This window comes from Acinonyx jubatus, chromosome A3 (genome assembly GCF_027475565.1).
Source record: "Acinonyx jubatus isolate Ajub_Pintada_27869175 chromosome A3, VMU_Ajub_asm_v1.0, whole genome shotgun sequence".
NCBI lineage: Eukaryota > Metazoa > Chordata > Mammalia > Carnivora > Felidae > Acinonyx > Acinonyx jubatus.
This window is the reverse complement of record NC_069388.1, coordinates 119,174,805-119,201,185: the sequence shown is the minus strand read 5'-3', so window position 1 is coordinate 119,201,185 and position 26,381 is coordinate 119,174,805. Positions and strand designations below refer to the sequence as shown.

Genomic DNA, 26,381 nt, shown 5'->3' with positions numbered 1-26,381 from the left:
TAAGGCAGGGCAAGGACACGGAAACCAGACTGTTCCAATGTCCCCGAAAAGACCCCCCCCCCCCGAGCCCTCTCCCCCAGACCCCAGTCCTGTTCTTCACACAAAAGAGCCAGAGCAGCAAAGCTATCGCAGCCCTACCTAGCCGGGTACCATCCTTCACCGCACCCGCAGACCCGGTCCCCAGCCGCCCAAGCGGTCTCCACTGGAGGCTTCCTGCCGTAACCCGGCCAGACAAAGCCCCGGCGGCCGGGCCGGCACTCGGAAGCCTCCGGACTCGGGCCGCCGCGCTCTTACCCGGGCCTCTTCCAGAGCGACGCCGGCACCACCGCTTCCCCCGGCCTTGGCGCCGGGGCAGCTGGCAGCGCGGGTCTTGGAGGAGCGGGTCCGAGAGGAGATGAAATGGCTGCTGCCTCCGGTCGCCCCAGGCTCTGCTCCGGCCCCAGGCCCAGGCCCAGGCCCAGGCGACTTGGACCCGAGAAGACGCAGAGAGCTCTTCCGGGTGTTCACCATGGTCCAGCCAGGAGGACGGGGTCCACACAGCGCCCGCCGCGCCTGGGAGAGCCGAGGAAGGCCGGCCCGCCGGCCGGGCAGTCAGGGCCAGTGAAGCCGGGCCGGGAGAGACGAGCCGACCCGGACTGTGCGGAGCGCAGACGAGGACAGGCGAGAGTAGGGCAGACGAAGGGAAGTAGGCGTGAGAAGGCAGAAAGCGGGAGGCGGGAGCGATACTCCAGGCCGACAGCTCAGACCCTCCACCGGCTTCGCCCTCCTCAGCGGGAGCCGAGCGGAGCCGCCATTTCTGCCCCTTTCTCTCTCGTTCTCGCTCTCGAGCTCCGTGCGTCAGGGATCCAGCGCCGCAGGGCCGACGAGACCGCTTCCGGCCGTGGCCGCTGCGGGGCGCTGCAGGGTCGGCCAGCCCTTCTCCCGTCCGCTCCCCCTCCTCTCCCTCCGCCCCTCCAGCAGGCCCCGCCCAGCGGCGCGGCGTCAGCGCTCGGCGGCGGGGGGGTGCGGGGGCGGGGCAAGGGACGCTCTGGGCTATGTGAGCTCTATGGTTCATAGGTCTGGCCCTGAGTCTAGGAGGGGGATGGGAATAACCAGAAACGGCGCGGAACGAGCTAGAGCGCTGGAGTTGACCCTGGGACTCTCACGCCCTGCGAGGCCCGAATACCCTAGTATCTCCACCATCGCTCCAGGTGGCTTGGATACAGCCAGGAACGACTGGCAAAGGCGGGGGGATACACGGGGACAGGGGAGGACGAGGGCGCGGTGACCTGAGTTGGAAACCCAGAGGTACCCGAGGCAGGACACCGAACTTGAGTCGCACTTTTCGTGCCAGTGAAAATGAGACTATGGTAAATTAGATCTGTGCGGCTTCTGGCACATGGTAAGTTGAAGAAAGAACAAACGCTAGACCGCTGTGTCTTTAAACAAAGCAAGAAAGGGTTGTTTTCTATAACCTTTGCCAGATGTAAGGCGGAGTCACAAAGAATGAATTCTTTCACGTATGAGTCTCCTTTATCACTGCGGGCCCCCGCCCGCGGAAGAATTAAGAATACAAAAAAGCTGAACACAAAATATGAAATTTGTGATTTAACTTTCAAGAATTAAGAGAATATGAAAAGCTCTCCAGTAAAAGAGAAATTATGTTAATTTCACCAAATGCTTTGTACATTAGCGATAGAGAGCGAACTATTCATTGGGTAAAAGGTTCTGCCTGTTTGCTGCACTAAAAAAATTGAAGGCTCAAGAAACGTCCTGTAAAAATACCCAAGCTGTATCAAAATTAGAGCATTCTAGCCACCCAAGCTACCAATCATTCGACAAAACTGCGTACAGCACTGAGAATGGAAGTCATTTTTCTGTTTGGAAAAATGTATGGATTCCAGGAAAGCAGGCAAAACCCGCTTACATTTAAATGGCAACAGATCACCCACCACTTAAACACATCACCACACCACCCACCCGGACTTTTGGGTGTGGAAACCTCATAATGGAAGTAGACCTGGTTCTCCTGAATCAGTTAGCTGTGAATGAGATCACTGAAGAGAATAAACAGTTTTCCTACAGACAGAGGCTGGTTTTCAGATGTATATGAAGCGTCCTGAAGAGGTGTATAACATGCAAATTAGGATATAAAGGGTTTGTGTGCTTTCCTCCTTTGTTTTCTGTGTTTGTTTTTGTAGTCCTAAATTAAGACAGTCAAGTTATTATGATTTGGGTCATTATAACTAATAAGAACAAAACGCAAGCTGAGTGTAAAACACTGAGCTGAGTGGGACATAGATCCTCAGGCACTAGTAAATGCCTAAGAACAAAGGCAGGGGAAAAACAAATGGTTAACTGATAAAAATCACAGTCTTGTAGGATGTGAAACCCCACTACAGTTTGTAGCTGTCTTAATGATTGACAAGAAAAACACAATCTTGGGCGCCCGTGGCTGGCTCACTGAGAGAAATATGCAACTTTGATCTCCGGGTCATGAGTTTGAGCCCCACATAGGGTATGGAGATTAACTAAATAAATAAAACTTTAAAAAAAGAGAAAAAGACAATCTTAATAGACCTCCAGGAACCTATAAACTCAATTTCCTGGGGCCCTAAGGTCACCTTCGCCTCTATAGGTTAGACAACCCTATATAATCAGTCATTCCCTGCAATCACAGTGCAGCTCTCTGCCCAAGGGTCCTGTCCCTGTGCTATAATAAAAATGCCTTTTTGCACCATAAAATGTCTCAAGAATTCTTTCTTCACCATTGGGCTTGACAATCCTGCATCAATAACCTGCATCATTTACTATCAACAAATGTTTACTCTAAACCCAACTAGTATTTGGTACTGTGCCAGGCCAGGAAGTAGGGAAATTTTTTTAAATACAACAACACATAGTACTTACAAGAGAGATGGAGACTGGCAAGAAACTAGCAAGCTTTGATACAGTGTGATAAAGAATGAGGCACAGACCTCTAACTCAAACAGGGATTTAGGGAAAGCCCTGAGATTTCATCTTCAACCACAAAATGGAATAAGGGAACATTATGGATGAAAGAAAGGAAGGTTTGAAGAAGAAAGAGTTGTTTGTTTTCTGCAGTATGAGCCAGAGAAAATAAGTCGATAAAAATCTGTTTTTAAATTTGGCTTAAAATTACATGAGCTATGGGGTTCCTGGGTTGCTGAGTCAGTTAAGTGTCCAACTCTTGATTTCAGCTCAGGTCATGATCTCACAGTGGTGAGATCAGGGTCCAGCATCAGGCTCAGTGCTAGGTGTGGAGTCTGCTTAAGATTCTCTCCTTCCTTCTACCCCCTCCCCCCACTTCTGTGCTTGCACAGAAGCACAGTCTCTCTCTCTCTCTCTCTCTCTCTCACTCTCTTTCAGCTCTCTTTCTCTCCCCACTCCACTCCCTCTCAAAAAAGGCCAGGGGGTGGGGGCAGAGGATACCTGGTGGCTCAGTCAGTTAAGCACCCAACTCTTGGTCTCAGCTCTCGGGTCATGATCTCACAGTTCATGAGATCCAGCCCCAAGTCGGGCTCTACACTGACAGCACCAAGCCTGCTTGGGATTCTCTCTCTCTCTCTGTCTCTCTCTCTACCCTTCCCCCACTCTCTCAAAATAAATATATTTTTTTAAATATATGAGCTGGCAAGATACCAAAAAATGCTTAGACCAAAAACAAAGTCACTGCAGAAACCCAGACCAGTAATGTATTTTCAATGCATTTGCTCAACCACAGTGAACTTGACCTTCTATGTTCTGTCTTCAGGAGATAGAAAAGACAAGATGAAGCCCAGGACCTGCTCAAGTTACAGTCTGACACAATCACCCTGCAAAATCCTGGTAAAAAAGGATACATCTAAGGGTAAATTAGAAATAAACCTGCCAGGGGTGCCTGGGTGGCTCAGTCAGTTGAGTGTCTGACTTTGGCTCAGGTCATGATCTCACAGTTTGTGAGGTTTGTAAGTTCGAGCCCCGCATCTGGCTCACTGCTGTCAGTGCAGAGCCTGCTTTGGATCCTCTGTCCCCATCTCTCTCTGCCCCTCCTTGCTTGTGCTCTCTCCCTCTCAAAATAAAGAAACATTTAAGGAAGGAAGGAAGGAAGGAAGGGAGGAAAGAAAGGAAAGAGAAAGAAAGAAAAAGAAAGAGAAAGGAAAGAAAGAAAGAAAGAAAGAAAAGAAAGAAAGAAAGAAAAGAAAGGAAAGAAAGAAAGAAAGAAAGAAAGAAAGAAAGAAAGAAAGAAAAAGAAAAGAAAGAAAGAAACCTGCCAACCTTCCTTCCCATCATTCATCCCCAGGAAACTGCAAGGAAAACTGACTTTCCCAACATCTACACCAAGAATGAGGGGCAAAGGCACCTGGATGGTTCAGTTGGTTAAGCATCTGATTCTTGATTTCCTGCTCAGGTCTTGCTCTCATGGTTTGTGGGATCAAGCCCCGCATCCCATTCTGTGCTGACAGCTGGGAGCCTGGAACCTGCCCCACACTCTGTGTCTCCCTCTCTCTGCCCCTCCACCACTTGTGCTCTGTCTCTCTCTCTCTCTTTCTCTCCCTCAAAAATAAACATTACAAAATAAGTAAAATAAAATAAAATAAAATAAAATAAAATAAAATTTTGCAGCACCTGGGTCAGTCTGTTGAGTGGCCGACTCTTGACTTCAGCTCAGGTCATGATCCCAGGGTCGTGACATGGAGCACCACATCAGGCTCTGTGCTGAGCATGGTGCCTGTTTGGGATTCTCTCTCTCCCTCTACCCCTCTCTCCCACCCATGCTCTGTCTCTCTCTAAAAAAAAAATTAAAATAAAATTTAGGGGCGCCTGGGTGGCTCAGTCAGTTAAGCGTCCAACTTCAGCTCAGGTCATGATCTCGCGGTCCGCAAGTTCGAGCCCCGCGTCGGGCTCTGGGCTGATGGCTCAGAGCCTGGAGCCTGCTTCCGATTCTGTGTCTCCCTCTCTCTCTGCCCCTCCCCCGTTCATGCTGTGTCTCTCTCTGTCTCAAAAATAAATAAATGTTAAAAAAATAATAATAATAAAATAAAATAAAATTTATATGGAGGTGTGCCTGGTTGGTTCAGCAGGTACAGCATGCAACTCTCAATCGCAAGGTCATGAGTTCAAGCCCCATATTGGACAAGGAGCCTAATTAATTAATTAAAAATAAAATTTATATTGAGATACAAAGAACCCAGAGTCCCACACACACACACACACACACACACACACACACACAGTCACCTAAGCAATCAGGAAAAAAATAAAAGTGGAGAAATTTACACTACCTCATTTCAAGTCTTACTATTAAGTTTTAATAACCAAGGCAGTGTAAGTATATAGTCATACAGCTGAATGGCAAAGAATAGAAGGTCCAGAAAGAGACTCACACATACGGTCAACTGATTTTTGTCAACTGGCCAAGGAGATTAATAGGGAAAGGATATTCTCCTCAATAAATGATGCTAGAACAACTGTATATCCCTAAGCAAAAAAAATAAATAAATAAACCTTGACTATTACTTCATGCTAATTTAAAAGATTAACTTCAGATTGATTATAGACTTAAACATAAGGCCAAAACTGTAATTTTTTTTAGAATAAAGCCTAAAAGAGAGAAAGCTCAAGCAGGGGAGAGGGACAGAGGAAAAGAGAGAGAGAGAATTTTGATCAGGCTCCAAGCTGATGTGGGGCTCAGTCCCCACATATCATGACCCGAGCCAAAATCAAGAGTTGGATGCTCAACAGACTGAGCCACCCAGGCACCCCTGAAAGACACTTTTTTAAATGTTTATTTATTTGAGAGAGAGAGAGAGAGCACATATGAGTGAGGGATGGCAGAGGGAGCGAGAGAGAGAGAAAGAGAGAGAGAGAGAGAGAGAGAGAGAGAGAATCCCAAGCAGGCTCTGCACTGTCAGCATAGAGTCCAACACGGGGCTCAAACTCAACAACCGTGAGATCACGACCTGAGGTGAAATCAAGAGTTGGACGCTTGGGGCGCCTGGGTGGCTCAGTCAGTTGAGCATCCGACTTCAGCTCAGGTCATGATCTCACAGCTTGTGGGTTCAAGCCCCGCATTAGGCTCTGTGCTGACAGATCAGAGCCTGGAGCCCACTTCTGATTCTGTGTCTCCCTGTCTCTCTGCCACTAACCCACTCGCATTCTGTCTCTGTCTCTCTCAAAAATAAATAAACATTTAAAAAAATTAAAAAAAAAAAGAGTTGGACGCTCAACTGACTGAGCCACATAGGTGCCCTGTTTTGTTTTTTAATTTTACTTCTGATGGAGCTTAGGTGAGATACTATAACTCTAGAAAAAGTTTCTATGGGAAGAGACTCTGATCCAGTAGGCATAGGATGCAAGAGGCTATACTTTTAAGAAGCATGACACTTTGAATAACCACTGAGTCATGGAACAAAATCAGAATTGGTGACATTAGAATTCTGTGCTGTCCAATGTGCCAACTACTACCCACATACAGCTATTTAAATTTAAATTAAAAAATTAAAAATTCACTCCTTCAGATACATTACCTATATTTCAAGCATTCAGTAGCAAAATGTTGCTAGTAGTTAATGTATTAGAAAGTGCAGAAACAATTCCCTCATCTCAAAAAGTTCTGTTGAACAGCTCAGTCGTAAATATTCATCTTGAGGTAGGGGAAAGGACCAAAGATGATCACAGTGTTTGTAACCTGAACTGGATGGTTGGAATGGATACCAACTGAAAAAGATGATGCAGGATCAGGAGCAGATTCTTGAGAGCCACCTATTATCTTTCCATGTCAATTCAAGATGCATTTACCACCCCTAGTATGGATGTATGTAATACCTACTGTATAAAGTATTCTGGAGAAGAGCTAACAAATACATGACTCAGTTTGCACCCTTAAGGAGCTTACAGTGCTGTTTGAGCATTTAGACTTACAACTAAAAAGCCAACAGATTCAATCCTGGGTTTTGTTACCCAAAAGCAAACAAACAAACAAACAAAAAAATACTAGAGAAAATAGAGAAAGAGCAAATGAAATCCAAAAGCTAGTAAAAGGAAGGACAGGGTGCCTGGGTGACTCAATTGGTTAAGTGTCTGACTCTTGATTTTGGCTCAGGTCATGATCTCAGAGTTGTGGGATCAAGCCCTGCATCAGGTTCTGGGCTGAACATGAATCCTGCTTAAGATTCTCTCTCCCTCTCTCTCTCTCTCTCTCTTTACCCCTTTCCCCTGCTCATAGTCTCTCTCTTTCTAAAAAAAAAAAGTGGGGCACTTGGGTGCCTCAGTCAGTTAAGTGGCTGACTTCAGCTCAGGCCATGATCTCACTGTTCATGTGTTCAAGCCCCACACCAGGCTCTGGGCTGACATCTCAGAGCCTGGAGCCTGCTTCGGATTCTGTGTCTCCCTCTCTCCCTGCCCCTCCCCCTGCTTACACTCTGTCTCTTTCTGTCTCTCAAAAATGAATAAACAATAAAAAATTTTTTTCAAAAAGAATAACAAAATACTATGAACAATGTATGACAACAAATAAGCTAATCTAGGTGAAATGGACAAATTTCTAGAAACATACAAACAACCAAAAGTGACTCAAGAAGAAATAGAAAATCCAAACAGGCCTACAATGAGATTGAATCAGTTATCAAAAACCTCCCAACAAAGAAAAGCTCAGGACTAGATGACTTCACAGTTTCTACTAAACATTTCTACCAAATACTTAAGAAAGAATTGACACCAATCCTTCTCAAAATATTCTGAAAAATAGAAGATGAGGAAACACTTCCTAATTCATTCTATGAAACCAACATTACCTTGATACCAAAGCTAGACAAAGGTATCACAGTAAAAGAACTACAGAGCAAAATCATTTATTAATAGAGATGCAAAAATCCTCAAGAAAATACCAGCAAACTAAATCCAGCAGCATGTCAAAAGAATTCTACATCATAACCGAGTGGTATTTATCCCAAGACCATTAAATGGGGAAAGGACAGTCTTTTCAAAAAATGGTTCTGAGATGGGGCACCTGGGTGGCTCAGTCGGTTGGGTGTCTGACTTTTAATTTCAGCTCAGGTCATGATCTCAGTTTGTGAGATTGAGCCCCACATCAGGCTCCATGCTGACAGGTTGGAAGAGTCTGCTTAAGATTCTAGCTCTCATCTCTGCCTCTCCCCCCACCCCCAATTCAAGCACACTTGCACTCTCTCTCTCTCTCTGTCATCAAAATAAATAAGTAAAAAAAATTTTAAATGGTTCTGAGAGGGACGCCTAGGTGGCTCATTCAATTAAACATCTGACTTCAGTTCAGGTCATGATCTCATGGGTTTGTGAGTTCAAGTCCTGCATTGGGCTCCCTGCTGTCAGCATGGAGCCTGCTTCGGATCTTCTGTCCCCCTCTCTCTGCCCTTCCCCTACTTGCACTCTGTCTCTCTCAAAATAAATAAATAAACTAAAAAAAAATTGAAAAATGGTTCTGAGAAAACTGTATATCCACATGCGAAAGAATGAAGTTAGACTCTTATTTTACGTGTATAAAAATTAATTCAAAATGCATCAATCACCTAGTATAAGAGCTAAAAGTATAAAATACTTAGAAAAAAAACATAATGCCAGGGGGCACCTGGCTGGCTTAGTCAGAGGAGCATGTGACTCTTGAACTGAGGGTTGTGAGTTCTAGCATGGGTGTATACCTTACTTATTTAAATAAGAGAAAGAAAGAAAGAAAAAGAAAAAACATTGGGGAAAATCTTCATGACATTGAATTTGGCAATGGTTTCTTGTTTATGACCCTAAAAGCATAGAGGAAAGAAAGGAAAAATAAATAAATTGAACTTCATCAACATTTAAAGGACAAAGGGCAGTGTCAAAGGACACTGTCAGTAGAATGAAAGAACAACCCACAGAATAGGAGAAAATATTTGCAAATTACATCTATGATGAGGACTTAATCTCCAGGAAAAAAAAAAAAAGAAAATAACTACAACTCAACAACAAAAAAATAATCCTATTTAAAAGGCAAAGGCTGGGGTGCCTGGCTAGCTCCGTTGGTTAAGCATCCAACTCTTGGTTTCAGGCTCAGGTCATGATGTCAGGGTTCATGGAATGGAGCCCTGAGTCAGGCTCTGTGCTGACAGCCCAGAACCTGCTTGGGATTCTTTCTCTCTCTCTCTGCCCCTCCCACACTCACACTCTCTAAATAAATAAATAAACAAACTTTCTTTCTTTTTTCTTTTTTTTTTTTTATGAGGGGCTACAGGTGGGGTGGTGGCTCAGTTGGAAGAGCATGGGACTCTTGATCTCAGGGTTGTGAATTCAAACCCCAGGTTGGTCATCGAGTTTGCTTAAAATAAATAAATAAATAATAATGGGCAAAGGACTTGATTAGATATTTCCCCAAAGATATACAAATGGTCAATAAGCACATGAAAAAATGCTCGACATCACTGTCAGGAGGGAAATAAAAATGAAAACCACAATGAATACCAACCACTTCACACCAATTAGGATAGCTCTTATAAAAAAAAAAAAATCCAAAAAACAAAAATGGAAAATAACAAGTACTGTCAAGGGTATGGAGAAACTGGAACGCACATGCATTGCTGATAGGAATATAAGATGGTATACCTATCGTAGAAAACAGTTTGGCAGTTCCTCAAAAAGCTAAACATAACCCACACGAGCCAGCAATTCCACGTCTAGATATATACTAAAGAACTAAAAGCAAGAGACTTAATCAGATACTTGTACACCAATGTCCACAGCGTCATTGTTCACAACAGCCAAAATGTGGAAACAATCCAAATGTCCATCAGCAGATGCATGAATAAACAAAAAATGGTATATACATGCAACGGAATATTATTCAGCATAAAAAAGAATAAACTCTGATACCTGTGACATGGATGAACCTTGAAAACAACGCTAAGTGAAATAAGGCCAGACCCAAAAAGATAAATATTGTATGATTCCACTTATACGAGGTACTTGGACTATGGCAGCTTCACTAGTGGGGAGGGGTGACTATTTCTATAGGGGAACTCTGACCCTGAGATCTGCAACTGTCTCTAAGGTAAATCAGAAAAGGGCTTTTCTCTCACAGGGAGGAGGGAACAAAGACTAGAAAGACCTGGGTGTGCGGAAGTGGGAGGAACGGGTGGCGGGTGATCACACAGCACTTCAGTGTTTCACTCGGACGTGGACCCAGATTTTCAAGAGTGGTGGATTAGAAGGGGCTGTTGACTGGCTCAGGCGGAGGGTGGGTCAAAGTTTAGGGGCCTGGTGGAAGGAGAGAAGTTGACTAAAGTTTGGTCGAGTGAAGGTAGCTGGTATTTTGTCCAGATTGCTCAGTGAGTGCAGTCGGTTCGGCTAATCATTTATGAGGCAAAAGAATAAGGGAATTTGGAGGGTCTGTGTCTGATCCGTCACAGGTGAACAAGGGGGCACACGTGAGTCATATCTGAGTCACACGGGGAAAGGCGGTTCCTTGCAGAAAACCATTTCAGGGACACAAAAGGGTGGAGGGATTTCTTTAACCGTCGCTTTCCAGAATCCCAGAGCTCGGGTAAAGTTCCACATTGTGGGAATGCAGGGAAATCTCTCCGCGTATTCAATCAGAGGCCGAAGAGGTACAGAGGGAGGCAGCCGCTGGGTTCTCGGTGGAGCCCACACCTCGCAGCCAGCACGTTCCGCGCGGGGTCAAAAGGCAGCTAGCGGAGGCGCCGGGTGCAGGCAGGCGGCGGCCGCCATGAGCTCGCGTAACGCCGAGCCCTGCGGCGGTGGCGGCTGCCGGCCCCGCCCCCCCGCGCGCGCGCTCTCGGGGCTGCGCAGAGCCAGCCCGGCGCGCGCTCGGCGCCGGGCGGCGGAGACCCCGGGAGGCGGGCCGGGTGCCGGCTGCGCGGTCCGGGCGCCTCAGCGGGTCTGAGGGCCTGCAGCCCGACAGCAGCAGTGGCGCCCGCGGCCCCTGAGGCAACTGAGGACGCGGCCGCCAGGCGGCCACGCCCAGAGGTGAGTGTGCTGGGGCCGCGCCGCGTTCGGCCGGGCGAGGGGCTGGGGCATCCGCTGGCCGCCGGGCGCGGGCCGGCGTCTCCCGGGCGGGGGCGCTGGGGTCGTTGGGTCCGGCTGAGCCGTGGCGCTTGTCTGGGTGTTGGTCTCGGCGGGCCCTGGATCCGGACGGTTTCGGCGACGCTGGCGGCGGCGGCCGGGGCGAGACTCCTGGCCAGCTCAGGTGAGCCGCGACTCAGGCCTGCAGCCTGCGCTTGCTTCCTGCGTACGAGCACAGCGGAGGGCTTCCGTTCTGACGGTACTCGGAAACTTCGAGTTAGGAGCGTTCGAATGCCCCCATTTCCAAAGACGTGCCCTGCAAGAGCACTGTGCCGAAATGGCACGTTTGTTTGCGGTGGCCGTTTCTTAGGTAGCTTCGTTACCAGTCTCCCACAACACTCTTTAGGTTTCGTGTTCGCTGTTTTCCAGGTTTCATTTTTTAAAAGTGTGCGTCTCTTTTTCACTCGCAGTTTCTTGTTAGCGATAAGGAACGTTAGAGTGGTGTCCAGCATCGATTTCTTCGTACTTAATTTGAGATGATGGAAAAGAAAAACAGGAAACTGACAGTCTTTTTGATGTCAGTGTGAAACTGTAAAGTATGACATTGTGTAAACGACGTGAACATCGGCCTTCTTGTTTTAAAGTCATGGCTCAAGTGTGTTTGGGGAGTGTTGATAAGTTTTTCAATTACAGTTTAGTTTTTATTGGGGAAAGCTCTTTAAGTTGATGTTGCGTCTTCTATGTAAATATGCTAAAAGGCGTATTGATTTTAAAGGCAGTTAAACTCAGTGAATATTGAGCACCTGTTTATACCACTAAAGTTAGTGTTGGCATCCAAAAACGGGTACGAATGGTGTGCAGGCTGGAGGGACTGATTAAGCACGCGAATAATAAGGATACAAGGCAGAATACGGAAAACAGAAAGTATTGAGAACTGACTCTTAGCCCTGCACTGCGATAAATACATGGATACTTTACCCAATATTTAATGTTAATTACTTAATTTGTCATTCAGAATTTTTTAGCACCTACTGTATGGTGAGTGCCCACAATACTATGGTGACCTCTATAGATTTTGCTTATGGACTTTACATTGTTATTGGGGGGAACATATTAAACAACTAATCACACAAGTATCAGTTGCCCCTTGAACAATGGTGGGACTGTTAGGGGTGCCAACCCCCACACGGTGAAAATCTGTATGAATTCTGATTACCCAAAAACTTAACTACTAATAACCTGTTGACCAAAAGCCTTACCAATAATGTAAACAGTTGATTAACACCATTTTGTGTATTATATGCATTATGCTGTATTCTTACAATAAAGTAAGCTAGAGGAAAGAAAATGTTATGAAGAAAATCATAAGAGAAAATACATTTACAGTAATGTACTGTGTTTATTAAAAAAAAAAAACTGCGTATATGTAGTCCTGCATAGCTCAAACCTGTATTGTTCAAGGCTCAACTGTAAATACCAATAAACCTACATAGAGGCTTAAAAAGAAAGAATGTAGCAGGTTGTGAGAATATGTAACAAGTGGATAACCAGCTGGGAAAGTCAGGTAAAGTTTTCTTAGGAAAGCAGTCTACCAGCTAACATATTATGGGTAAATAGGAATTAGGTGAAGGTAACTCCCAAAGGAGGGAAGAAAGTGGAATCTATTCCACTGAAGGAGGCTGGGGAAGTTTACCCAACTGAAAGGTCACAGCAGTTGGATTGAGTGTAGAATGCAAAAGGGAGCCAGAGATAAGATGCCAGGTCTTTTAAGCAGCGTTAGGGATTTGGGACCAGCTGTTTATTTCTTTCTCTTAAACTTTTTTTAAAACTTTGTTTTAATGATTATTTATTTTTGAGAGCGAGACAGTGTGAGTGGGGGAGGAGCTGAGAGAGAGGGAGACACACAGAATCTGAAGCAGGCTCCAGGCTCTGAGCTGACAGCACAGAGCCCAACATGGGGCTTGAACCCACAGAGTGCAGGATCATGACCTGAAGTCAGCTACCCAACCTACTGAGCCAACCAGCACCCATCTCTTAAACTTTCATAGCAAAATTTTAAACCACTCAAATATAGGGAGAGAAGAGTACAGTGAACTCTGTAATATTACCCAACATATGTGGACCTTATTTGAAGAGCGTGGGTGGTCATTGAAGGGTTTTAAGCAGGTAAATTGCAGTCTTTTTTTTTTTTTTTTTTTAAAGATTTTATTTTAAGGAATACTCTACACCCAACGCGGGGCTCAAACTTACAATCCTGAGGTCAAGAGTTGCATGCTCAACCAGGGAGCAGCCAGGTGCTCCTCAGTCAAATTTGTATCTTAAAAAGTCAACCCTGGGAGCTCCTGGCTGGCTCTGTGGTAGAGCATGGAACCCTTGATCTCAGGGTTGTGAGTTTGAGCCCCATGTTAGGAGTAGCGTTTACTTGAAAAAGAAAAGAAAAAAAACTTTCTGTGTAGAAACTGCATTGTATGGGGATGGGAATGGATGGGAGAAAACCACCAAGAGGTGATATTTGGTCCTAGAGTTGTGACTGTTAAGATAGGATGTGTCCTAAGGGTACAGAGCTGATCTCTCCTCTCTGTGTTAATAATTTTATGTTTCCGTCTTTCAGAGTAATTGTGGAAGGTTTTCTAGGGGAAATTGTATTTGAGCTGGGTATTGCAAGGTAGATAACACTTCAGTATGGAGCCCTGGAATGAGAATGTCTTGATGTCAAAGTATGGCTGCCTCAGTGACCTTGACAATCTCTGCCAAAGTGTCCCCTTCCCCCTAGAATTTCTCATTTAAATTACTTTTGTCACTTTGGTCCTTGGGAGCATAGAACTTCCACATTAACAGTTCTTCTAGAAGAAGACAAATATGTATTTTTTTTTCAAGTACTGTGATTGCAACTAAGATAAGCTCAAACTTCCCATAATTTTTGAATTTTTATTATTTAATAGTTAACTAGAATTCACTAAATACACAAATAAACTGTCTTTTAAAGTGTTTGATTTTGATGCTACCATAGTTTGCTCTTGGAGGTTTGGAGACCTGAAGAGCGAAGTGAAAAGAACCCACTGAAATGTGATCCATTGGTTCCTTTGCCCTGTGTTTAATGCCAGGAATGGCTTTATCCTTAAGGAGAAACTTCAGCTTCTGCATAAAGATAGCATACCCAGTGGTATAATATCTTGATACAAAACCTTAATCTTAAAAAAAAAAAATGTAGCCTGTCATGTATGTTTACAAAACATAAGTAAAATCAGTATTATGCAAATTTTTTCTGTTTGAATTTTAATGTATACATTGAAAAGACTTTTTCTGGGTAGTCTAAGTCTATTTTGACTGGGTTTTCCTTTCAGTGGATATGTTCCAAAAAGCTCAATCTCCTCTGTCTCCTGACTGATTTTATAACTGCAGTTGTTGGGAGTAAGTGGGATAATAATTGGGAAGGTGTTTGGTAAACTGTGATACACAATACAAATATAAGATGGTAGTGGTACTAATTGGAAGCAAACTGAAGCAAAATGAAGGAAATTCTATTCATCTGTGCCTTCTGATACTCAGCTTCATGCTGGTGACTTAGACATTTGTCAGGTGGCTTTTTAAATTCTCTGTAGTATAGTACATGACTTCAGTTCATTTGTGTCCCATGACTGATGATTGTAGAAGCTCACTCAGTTGATATAAATAGATTTTACATGGCTTATTTACATATTACTGATTATGGTGGGAAATATTGAAATACCGGTGCCTTTATATCTATTTTAGATTCAGTTTTTACTTAATAATTCTATGCCATGTTTGCAATCAGTAATTCAGTATATTTTTTTCTTGTTAGTCTGTAAACTCCCTGATAGTGTAGACTCTGCTATTAACCCTTCTTTCATTAGTTCTAAACCAGAGCCTTGTATACGGTGGTGGAAGGTTCAGTAAATGTATAAACGTTTTTAAAAGTTTCATTAGTGAAATCAAAACTAAAGTTTCATAGCCATGTTGAAATTGAAACTTAACACTAAGCCAGAAGATGTTTCTTACCAGTCCTTGTAACAGATTATGACAGAGGGATCAGAAAAGAGAAAGGAGCAAACATTATCATATTCTTAGTATTCTACTCCTCGAAACAAGCTTGTGAGGATGACAGACATCCCTATGTTACAGGTTCAGGCAACTGGAGCTTAGAGAAGGTAAATAACGATGAACTCACCCAGCTCAAAAATGATGTACCCAGTACTCCAGTACAAGTCAGTTTGAATACAAGGTCTTCTTCATTCTCTATTGCTTTCATAAAACAAATAAAACCCATTTATTAGTAGCTTACAATTATGAAATGATGAAAAATATTAGTTTGCTAGAGAGCAATAACCTGTTAAAGGGAAACATAGTGACATACTTTAGGGATGGCTCCTCTTTGGTTTGCACTCAGCTAGGCACTTGGAAGAAACACGAAATGTGTAAGTCACCATACCTGTTCTCAAGGTTCTTGGATCCAGTAGAGGCAACTAAAAAACACAAAAGAAACAACAGGAATCAGTATCAGATAATATGACTTAAATACCAAAAATCTACATGCTTTAGGAGAGGAGTATTAGTACAGGTGTAATATCTTACTTGGGGCTCCTGGGTGTCTTAGTCAGTTGAGTGTCGGACTTCAGCTTAGGTCATGGATCTCACAGTTCTTGAGTTCAAGGTTTCTGCTGTGAGCCAGAGCCTTCTTTGGATTGTCAGTCTCCTTCTCTCTCTGTCCCTCCCCATCTCGAGCTCTCTCTCTCAAAAATAAACATTTAAAAATATATATTTTACCTTTATAAAACCTAAAAATGCACCCATTCTTTTTCTCTAAGTACAACTACTTTGAACTCATAGCTGTTTCTTCTGATACGTACAGTCGTATTTCTTAACGAAAAGAAACAGAGTTTATGGTAGACATGGATCTTGATCTGTGACTTGAAGGATAGTTAGGATTTAAATGCCCACAAGGATGGTTATGTATGAACAAAAAAGTATAATGTTTACGAGACAATAAGGATCATATCCAAACTAAGGGATTACTTAGAGTAGTTGAAAATAATGTTAGAAAACTGTCAAGTGAAAAACAGCACCACCAGGATGTAATGTCCACGAGGGTTGGAATCTTTGGCTCTACGTTTTTTAATGTTTTTAACAGCTTTATTTAGGTATAATTAATATGCAATGAAATGCACATATTTAAGACATACCATTTAATTTTTAAGTGAAATTGTATTCAATTCTATAATGCTTTATTTCTTTTTAATTTTTTTTTAACGTTTATTTATTTTTGAGACAGAGACAGAGCATGAACGGGGGAGGGGCAGAGAGAGAGGGAGACACAGAATCTGAAGCAGGCTCCAGGCTCTGAGCCATCAGCCTAGAGCCCGACGTGGGGCTCGAACTCACGGACCGCGAGATCGTGACCTGAGCTGAAGTCGGACACTCAACCGACTGAGCCACCGAGGCGCCCCATATAATGCTTTGTTTCTTAAAAAAAGAAGTAAATAAGTCCAAATTAAAACTTTCCTGACCTCTGAATGGTTGGGGTGGGTGTTTTATGTTTTTCTCTGTTTTCTGTACGTTTTATTATTTATTTTTGACATTTATTTATTTTTTAGAGACAGAGACAGTGAATGAGCAGGGTGAGCAGGGGAGGGGTAGACAGAGAGGGAGACCCAGAATCTGAACAGGCTCCAGGCTCTGAGCGGTCAGCACAGAGCCCGTCACGGGGCTCAAACCCACAAACGGTGAAATCATGACCCGAGCCAAAGTCGGTTGCTTAACCCACTGAGCCACCCAGGTGCCTCAGAAAGGGAAGAAGTTTTTTTTTTTTAAGTTTATTTAAGAGAAAGGGAGAGAGTGCAGGCACAAGTGGGGGAGGTGCAGAGAGAGGGGGACGGAGGATAGTAAGCAGAGAGCCCAATGTGGGGCTCAAACCCACAAATTGCAAGATCATGTCCTGAACTGAAGTTGGAAGTTGGGTGCCTGAAAAGAAAGAATTGTTTTAAAGGAAAGCAATTAGTTTTAGAAGTATGAGATTTGAAGAAGGACAAAGTCTTAGGAGAAAAAATTAGTGACCATGAAATTCTGGTTTTCTGAATATGTTTTTAATTTGTTTCCTACTTTAAAAAAAATTTTTTTAAAGTTTATTTATTTTGAGAGGTAGAGAGTGCAAGCGTGTGTGCAAGTGGAGGAGGGGCATAGAGGGAGAGAGAGAATCCCAGGCAGGCTCCATACTGTCAGTGCAAGAGCCTGATGTGGGGCTTGAACTTACAAACCATGAGATCGTGACCTGAGCCAAAGTCTTATGCTTCACTGATTGAGCCACCCAAGTGCCTCTGCTTTTTAATTTTTTAAATCAAAATAATATATACACATTGTTTAAAAGACAGTAGTGTTAGAAACCTAAAAATGCACCTATTCTTTCTCTAAGTACAACTACTTTGAACTCATAGTTGTTTCTTCTGTTATGTACAGTCCTATTTCTTTACAATGTACATTTTGAGTTATTAATTTTGAACATTGCTTTTCATATTGCTATTAGGATAGATAGATAACCATTTTAGCCATCTTTTGTTTACCCCTTTTACCTTCTCACATTCTTTTAATAGTTTTAGCTCATTTTTTTCCATACAATAAGTAAAAATATACACTATGTTTCCCCCTTTTAGACCTCAGGTTCATCCTTGGTCCAGAGATGGTATGTTCATATTTGTCTAATAACTATAATAAACATTGCAAACTCAAAAGAATATTGACAATATTATATCTTACATTTAACAGTCGTTTTTTTAAAGCTTTTTTTTAAAGTTTATTTTGAGAGAGAGCACACATGCACGAGCAGGGGAAGGGTCAGAGAGAGAGTGAGAGAGAGAATCCCAAGCAGGCTTCGCACTGTCAGCTCATAGCCTGATGTGGGGCTCTGTCTTACGGCCCATGAGATCATGACCTGAGCCGAAATCAAGAGTCAGACACCTTACCAACGGAGCCACCCAGGCGCCCCTAACAATCATTTTTATGGCTGCATTTTTAACGCCTATAGTTTACTCATATAATCTATTTAAGATGTTATAAATTAATGATATAAAAAAATTTTCTTGTCTGGTTTATTTGTAAATCAAATGCCTAATTCAGTGCCTTATGTTTAATACATACATATATATTTAATATATTTATTAAATATATATACATATATACGTATATATGTACATACATACATAATATGTATATATTTAATTTAATAAATATTGATTAAGATCCTTTGAAAGAACAACAAAGTAAGCTGTATACACAGAATTTGTCCAACACAGCTGTAGGTCTAGGGAATAATTTTGAAGAGCATTACAGAAGTCTTTTGGAAATACAGAATAGCTCACTTGTGATAATAGAGTCATCCAGTTTGCTTTAGTTGTTGGATGCCATCCTCTCAGATGGTGTGGCTTTCATGAATCCTACCTTGCCCTCTAGCTACAAGGCAGAGTGTGAAGTTACTGTTGGGGATGGCCTTGAAGGTGCTGTCCTTTGCTTTATATTCTGTACTCACTCCTCAGCCCCATTGTGTTTCCTCCTTTTTCCTTCCCTTTCAGTTTCTCCTTGTCTTACAGAATTTTTCACAATTTTCTCATGACAAGGCCAACAAATAAATTTTCCATCAACTTATAGTCAATTCATAATTAAAATTAGAGGTATTTAAAACAACTTTCAATGATAGGATATTTTCCAGAGCAGATTCCACTATCCTACTTTAATTCCTAGCAGAACAGACGCTAAGTGGGAATTAGTGCTCAACACAAGTTGCTGTGGTTATGGCACAGCTCCATTAGCAGCAGGAAGTCAGACTGATTTTATCTGGCTGCTGCCAGATCCTCACTTACCAGATTAAATTTACCTGGTAAATTACTTGGGAGATTTTTAGGATAGGTCTGGTGGATCTTCAGTGGCTATTAGCATGTTTGCCTTCTATTCAGATGTGCTTAAATTTTTATTTTACTTTATTTTTTATGTTTATTTTATTTATTTATTTTTGGGGGAGAGAGCAAGCAGGCAAGGGGAGATGGGGGAGACAGAGAATCCCAAGCAGGCTCCATGCTGTCAGAACAGAACCCGACATGGCTCAAATCCACAAACCATGAGATCATGACCTGAGCCAAAATCGAGAGATGGACACTTAACCAAATGAGCCACCAAGGTGCCCTGGATCTGCTTACGTTTTTAAATAGAGGTACACTATTTACATGTCGCAGAAATATTCATCTTTTGACCCTGATTTTCCACATCTCTAAGAATCTAAAGAAACAACAAAGTTAGCTGTATACACAGAATTTATTAGGAAAAATTGAAAGTGAACTAAATGCCCAATAGTCATTTAACTGCCTGATGTGATAATATGTGTCCTTTAAAATATTTATGAAGCAGTTTATGTAGTCAAATGGAAAAAGCACATAAATGAAAAATACAGGAAATAAGAATTATTAATATACTAATAATGCATTTGAATGTATATGAAGAAACAGAGAGACAAAAGTTTAAATAGTAATTGCTGGAGGTAATAAAATTATGGATTATCTTTTGTCTTCCCCAGACTTTTTGTATTATTGTTTTGCCTTTGTAACAAAATATTGTTAAGAAACAAACAAACAAATGAATGTTTAAAGTAGTCCAAGCCATCTGTCCGCTGAGAGGTCCCGGAAGCACTGACACACGAGAAGCAACACACACTCAGATCTTGGTTTCTTAATATAATTTTCCAACAAAAAAGGGTAGCCATGGCCCCTTAGAGAAAAGTCTGATTCCAGGGCTGGGGCAGAGGAAGAACAAATGATCTTGGAGCATCTGCTTGCTCCAGAAAGTAAGAAAGTGCTCAAAGAATTATGAAGACGTAGCAAAAGGACATTGAAGTCACCTTGAAGGGGCCACCACTGGACAAATCAGGGAAATGGAAAATCAAAATAAATAATATTAATAAATTATAACTCATTGAAAAACAAAAACCCACAAATCCATACTGTTAGATCTGAAGGAAAAAGTCAGAAAAAGATGGACTTTTTTACTGTATTGTATTTTTTTAGGAAAAGGTGGACTTTTATTTTTTCTTTTATTTTTATTTTAGAGCGAGAGAGCATATGGGAGCAGAAGAGAGGGGCAGAGGGAGACAAAGACAGGCGCTACACTCAGAGAGCCTCCCAGACAGGCTTTATACTCAGCAAGGAGCCCAACATAAGGCTCCCAAGATCCTGGGATCATGATCTGAGCTGATATCAAAAATGGGACGCTCAACTGACTAAACCATCCAGGCACCCCAGGAAAAGATGGACTTTTAAATAAAAACAGTCATGTGGAGTCACTGTAACTAAGATAAGTTCCAAATATGTCTGAGGCTAAAATTTTTTTAATTAAAACTGATGGTCATGTCAGCAAAATGGCAAGATGAGCAGTTTGAAGCTCATGTTCCCACACAAACATTGAAAAACAAGCAGTAACTGTTAGAACCAACTTAGAACTCTGGAAAGTAATTCAGGGTGTATAGCAGCCAAGTAAATGGTGAATAGAGAAAAATGCAACTCGGGATGCTTGGCTGGCTCAGTTGGTGGAGCATGTGACTCTCGATCTCAGGGATGTGAGTTCAAGCCCCACGTTGGGTGTAGAGACTAAAAATATGTTCTAAAAAATTGCAACTTAAAAACAGTGGCAAAAATAAGGAATAGAACAGATAAATAAAAAATGGGTAAAGGACTTAAACAGACCTTTCTCCAGTGAAGGTATGTATAGACAAATGACCAGTAAGCGCATGAAGAAGATTCTCAACATCCCTAATTGCAATGAGATACCACTTTAGTAGGATGGGTATTCCTCAATAAAAGAAAATAGCAAGTACGGGGTGCCTGGCTGGCTCATTAGTAGAGCATGTTACTCTTGATCTCGGGGTTGTGTGTTTGAGTACCATGTTGGGTGTGGATATTACTTAAAAAAATAATAAAACAACAAGGCAAGGATGTGGAGAAATTAGAACTCTGGCAGGAACGTGAAATTATTCACAGTAGCCAAGAAGTGGAAACAATCCAAACGTCTGTCAACAGATTAATGTGTAAACAAAATGTATATACATACAGTGGAATATTATTTACCTGTAAAAAGGATGAGTTTATGTTAAGTGAAATAAGCCAGACACAAAAGGACAAATATTGTATGATTCTATTTATGTGAAATACAAGGCAAACTCAGAGACAGAGGTAGAAAAGAGATTACTAGGGACTGGGAAGAGAGAAGAATAAAGAATTATTGTTTAATGGGTACAGAGTTTCTTTTTGGGAAGTTGAAAAACTCTTGGAAATGGATAGTGGCAATGGCCATACAACATTGTAAATATAATTGATGCCAATGAATTGTATACTGTACATCTTGTCAGTTTGCTTCCCCAAGGAATTGTAAGAATGAGAATAAGAATGTTACATTCACTTTTGTTTGTTAAACCAAAGGGCACATTGTAATTTTTTATCATAATTTTTAAGAAATACTTCTTTTGTTGGAAGCTTATTAGACTCCAGAATTTATTTTTTATTATTTTTATACTTTGTAGATGAAAATGAGAGCTTCAAGTTTGGTCACTCAGGTCCTTAAGACGCTTGCAGTGCTACTTTAAGAGTACCTAATAATTTATGTCAAAGAATATTCATGCATAAAAATACATGTATCTAAAATTCTAAATTGAGGAATTTAGCTTTTGTTTATTTTTACTTTTACAGTAAGGCAAAAGAGAATGAAAGAAGTAGATAACCTTGAAAGTATCAAAGAAGAATGGTAAGTTAATTTGAATTTTCTCTGTTATTAATGCCTTTTTTAGTTTCTATTTTTGCTGCATTTCACTAACTGTAGATGTTTTCATTATGGTTTCTTTTAGTTAAAAAACTAAAGGTAATGTATTTTAAAAAGTAAATTTTTATTCAAAGCTGCGTTGAATGGGTTTTAATGAAGTTACTAAATGTTTTTATTATTTAAAAAATTTTTTTTAAATGTTTTTACTTATTTTTGACAGAGAAAGAGAGACAGAGCACGAGTGGGGAGGGGCAGAGAGAGAGGGAGACACAGAATCTGAAGCAGGCTCCAGGCTCCTAGCTATCAGCACAGAGCCCAGTGGGGGGCTTGAACTCAAGGACTGTGAGATCATGACTTGAGCCAAAGTCGAGCGCTCACCCGACTGAGCCACCCAGGCACCCCTAAATGTTTTTATTATTAATAAAAAAGTGTTAAATTTCTCTCTGGTCGCATATTACTTCTGTTGTTTAAGTGAGAAATTCCAGGAACTGTTTACTTTTTTGGGTTGTACTGTCTTAGAGTCATAGTGGAAATAAAATGGATCTGGAGTCAGATAAGCCTAAGTTTGAATCCTTTCACTGTCTTCACTATCTCTTTGGCCTTTGAGCAACTGAATTAAAACAGAGGGGCGGGCCAGGGGTGGGGCACGCACCCGGCCTGGGTGGCTTCCTTGGTTGAGTGTCTGACTCTTTATTTCAGTTTAGGTCATGAGCCCAGAGTCATGGGATCAAGCCCTGCATCGGGCTCTGAGCTGAGTGTGGAGCCTGCTTGGGATTCTGTCCTCTGCCCCTCTCCCCAACTTGTGCTCTGTCTCTAAAATTAAAATTAAAATTAATAAATAAAAACTAAAACAGAGGCAGGAGATACATATGTGTATGTACCTGAAAGATACGTATGTATTTATGTTTTAATTTATTTTTATTTTAAAGAGAGTGAGAAGGGCACCTGGGTGGCTCAGTCGGTTGGGCGTCCGACTTCAGCTCAGTTTCATGATCTTGTGGTTTGTGAGTTTGAGCCCGGCGTTGGGCTCTGTGCTGACAGGACGGACTCTGTGCTGAAAGGACGGAGCCTGGAGCCTCCTTCGGATTCTGTGTCTCCTCTCTCTGCCCTTCCCATGCTCATGCTTTTTCTCTCTCTGTCTCTTAATAATAAATAAATGTTAAAAAAATTTTTAAAAAGAGAGTGAGCACATATCAGGGATTCCATAAATGGTAGGTGCAAAGTCTATGGTTCTTACCAGTCAGTGTAGAATATTTTATTCTGACTTATCTAAGGTGAAATATTTATTTTTGTATTATGCTGTTTGTTTTAAATACTTGAAGTAAATTTTTTCCATTCATAGTCCATTTAAGGAGACAGACAAGTATTTATTTCATACTTACAAATACTTTGTAAATGCTTCTGTACTAAACAAATATTATTTGTTACTTTCTCACTACTTATTGTTTTATGTATTTGATACTATATAATTGTGAGATTGTGTCAGGGGCCTCTAAGACCTCTCCCAGGTTTAATGATTTGCTGAGAGGATGCCTAGCCTAGGCATGCCTAGGCTAGGGTTCTTATTGGAAGCTAGTCGCATACTAAAATTCCAGACTCAGGGGCACCTAGGTGGCTCAGCTGGATAAGTGTCTTGAGTCTTGATTTCAGCTCAGGTCATGATCTCACAGTTCATGAGACAGAGCCCCGTGTTGAGCTCTGGGCTGACAGCATTGAGCTTGCTTGGGATTCTCTCTCTCCATCTCTGCCTCTCTCTTTCTCGCTCTCAAAGTAAATAAATAAACTTAAAAAATTTTTTCCAGAATCATACGGAAAGTAAGCAGACCTTTCAAAGGATAGCAGTCAGCAGTTAGGCCTGCTGTATTAACTCTTTCTTGCACAAAAATAAATGGAATGACTGATTTTTTTTTAAATTTTTTTTTTCAACGTTTATTTATTTTTGGGACAGAGAGAGACAGAGCATGAACGGGGGAGGGGCAGAGAGAGAGGGAGACACAGAATCGGAAACAGGCTCCAGGCCCTGAGCCATCAGCCCAGAGCCCGACACGGGGCTCGAACTCACGGACCGCTAGATCGTGACCTGGCCGAAGTCGGACGCTTAACCAACTGCGCCACCCAGGCACCCCAGGAATGACTGATTTTAACTTAGGACTTTTTTTCTTCCCAGCAGCTTTATTGAGACGTAATTCACATACCATATGATTCATCCATTTAAAGTATACAGTTCAACAGGCTTTAGTACATTCACAGAGTTGCACACATTTCACCACAGTCAATTTTATAACGTTTGTATCACCATAGCCATTAGTAGTCATACCTCATTCTCCTACACCCTGCCCCTGACAACCACCAGTATACTTTCTATCTTTATAGATTTACCTATTCTGGACATTTTTATTTTATAAATGGAATCACACAATATGTGGTCTTTTGTGATTGGCTTTTTTAATTTAACATGTTTTCAAGCTTCATTCATGTTGTAATATGTATCAGTACTTTGAGTGTAATTAAATAATTAGTAAGGTATCTACACAAAAAGATTAGGATTAGATTTTATACTTTTCGTTGTAACAAAGAAATTTTTTGTAACAAAAATAGATTTTGTTAGAAGTAGCAGTCCAGGGGCACCTGGGTGGTTCAGTTAGTTAAGTGTCCAACTCTTGATTTCAGCTCAGGTCATGATCTCGAGGTTTGTGAGTTCAAGCCCCGGATCATGCTCTGTGCACACAGCGTGGCCTAATTGGGTTTCTTTCTTTCTCTTTCTCCCTCTCCCTCCCCCCCTCCCTCTCTCCCTGCTGCTCCCTCCCTCTCCCCCCATCTCCCTCCCTCTCCCCCCATCTCCCTCCCTCTCCCCCCCTCCCCCCTCTCCCCCTGTCTTTCTCTCCTCCGCCCCCCATCTCTCTCTCTCAAAAATAAATAAATGAACATTAAAAAAAAAAATAGTCCAGTAAAACAAAATGAAGACTGATTTCCTAAGTATATCAGTATTTCAAAGACTATAAAATAGTGAAGATCTGTATTTACTGTGTGTTCCAATAAAGCATACACAGATGCAAATCCTTCACCCATTTGGGCAACAGCTAGTTGATAACCTTATTTATTCAGAACACTGTAGTGAATGAGAAAGTCAGAAGCCAAAATAGATGTTTAAAAGTCCCTTTCCTGAACTTGTATACTTTTTATTATTAGAGGAATTCCTGAAACTTCAAGACTTTTTACTTAGCTATAACAACTTTGATAATCTGGTTTTCACATTGTGGAAAGGAGGATTGACATTTGTATCATAAGAGGATAAGGACAAGGGAAAGGATGACAGAGTAGAGAACATAGATGAAATAATAACATTGTCTGGATACTTTTAGTGTTAAGGCAAGTCCTGGTAAATTCATATGCCCATGGGATTTTTGCTGCATTATAACTTAATATATAGTACAATATAAAGAGATTCTTTGAATTATAAAGAAAAATTAAATGTGTACTTTCTCATTTTTTTCCATCCAAGAATGTCTTTCATACTCTTTTTAAAAATATTATTATTTTTTAATTTTTTTAACGTTTATTTATTTTTGAGAGAGACAGAGACAGAGTGCGAGCAGGGGAGGAGCAGAGAGAGAGGGAGACACAGAATCCGAAGCAGGCTCCAGGCTCCGAGCTGTCAGCACAGAGCCTGATGTGGGGCTCGAACTCACAAACCGCGAGATCATGACCTGAGCCGAAGTCGGATGTTTAACCGACTGAGCCATCCAGGCACCTCATTTTTAAAAAATATTATTAATAAACCTTGTTTTGGGGGCACCTGGTAGCTCAGTTGGTTAAGTGTCTGACTGTGGCTCAGGTCACGATCTCGTGGTTTGTGGGTTCCAGCTCCTTGTCGGGCTCTGTGCTGACAGCTCAGAGCCTGGAGCCTGTTTTGGAATCTGTGTCTCCCTCTCTCTCTCTTCCCCTCCCCAGCTCACACTGTCTGTCTCTCTCAAAAATAAACATTAAAAATTATTTTAATAAACTTTATTTTTAAGAGTTTTATACAAATATTGAGCAGTAAATACTCAGTTCCCATATCCCCTACCCCCCCCCCCCACAGTTTCTTCTGTTATTAACATCTTGTATTAGTGTAGTTTTTTTTGTTACAATTGGGAACCAATATTGATACATTATTATCAACTATAGTTTACATTGGGTTCATTCTTTGTATTGTACAGTTCTGTGAGGTTTGAGAAATGGTGCTGATGTATATAGCGTTATACTTTTTTTTTTTTATGTTTATTTTTTGAGAGAGGGAGAGTGACAGAGTTTGAGTGGGGAGGGGCAGAGATAGAAGGAGACACAGAATCCGAAGCAGACTCCAGGCTCTGAGCTGTTAGCACAGAGCCTGACACGGGGCTTGAACTCACTTACCATGAGATCATGACCTGAGCCGAAGTCAGATGCTTAGCTACTGAGCCACCCAAGCACTCCATATAGTGTTAAACTTTTATTTCTTTATTATTATTATTATTATTATTATTATTAATTTATTTTTTTAAATAATCTCTACACCCAATGTGGTGCTTGAACCACAGCCCCAAACTCGA

General features: G+C 41.7%; 2 protein-coding genes across 3 annotated transcripts in view; one reads left to right on the top strand and one right to left on the bottom strand.

The window, feature by feature from the left end:
* The window catches only part of ATAD2B (ATPase family AAA domain containing 2B), a 162,654-nt gene extending 161,997 nt beyond the window's left edge, over positions 1-657 (bottom strand). For both annotated transcript variants that reach the window (XM_027033279.2, XM_027033280.2), the window contains exon 1: positions 295-657. In XM_027033279.2, the coding sequence (XP_026889080.1) occupies positions 295-510 (216 nt within the window). In that variant the 5' untranslated portion in view covers positions 511-657. The remainder of the gene's footprint in view (positions 1-294) is intronic.
* Positions 658-10,830: 10,173 nt separating this feature from the next.
* UBXN2A (UBX domain protein 2A) overlaps positions 10,831-26,381 on the top strand; it is a 45,444-nt gene continuing 29,893 nt past the window's right edge. Inside the window, exons 1-2 of the mRNA XM_027033281.2 lie at positions 10,831-10,968; positions 21,741-21,795. Coding sequence (XP_026889082.1) covers positions 21,755-21,795 — 41 coding nt within the window. The 5' untranslated portion in view covers positions 10,831-10,968; positions 21,741-21,754. The remainder of the gene's footprint in view (positions 10,969-21,740; positions 21,796-26,381) is intronic.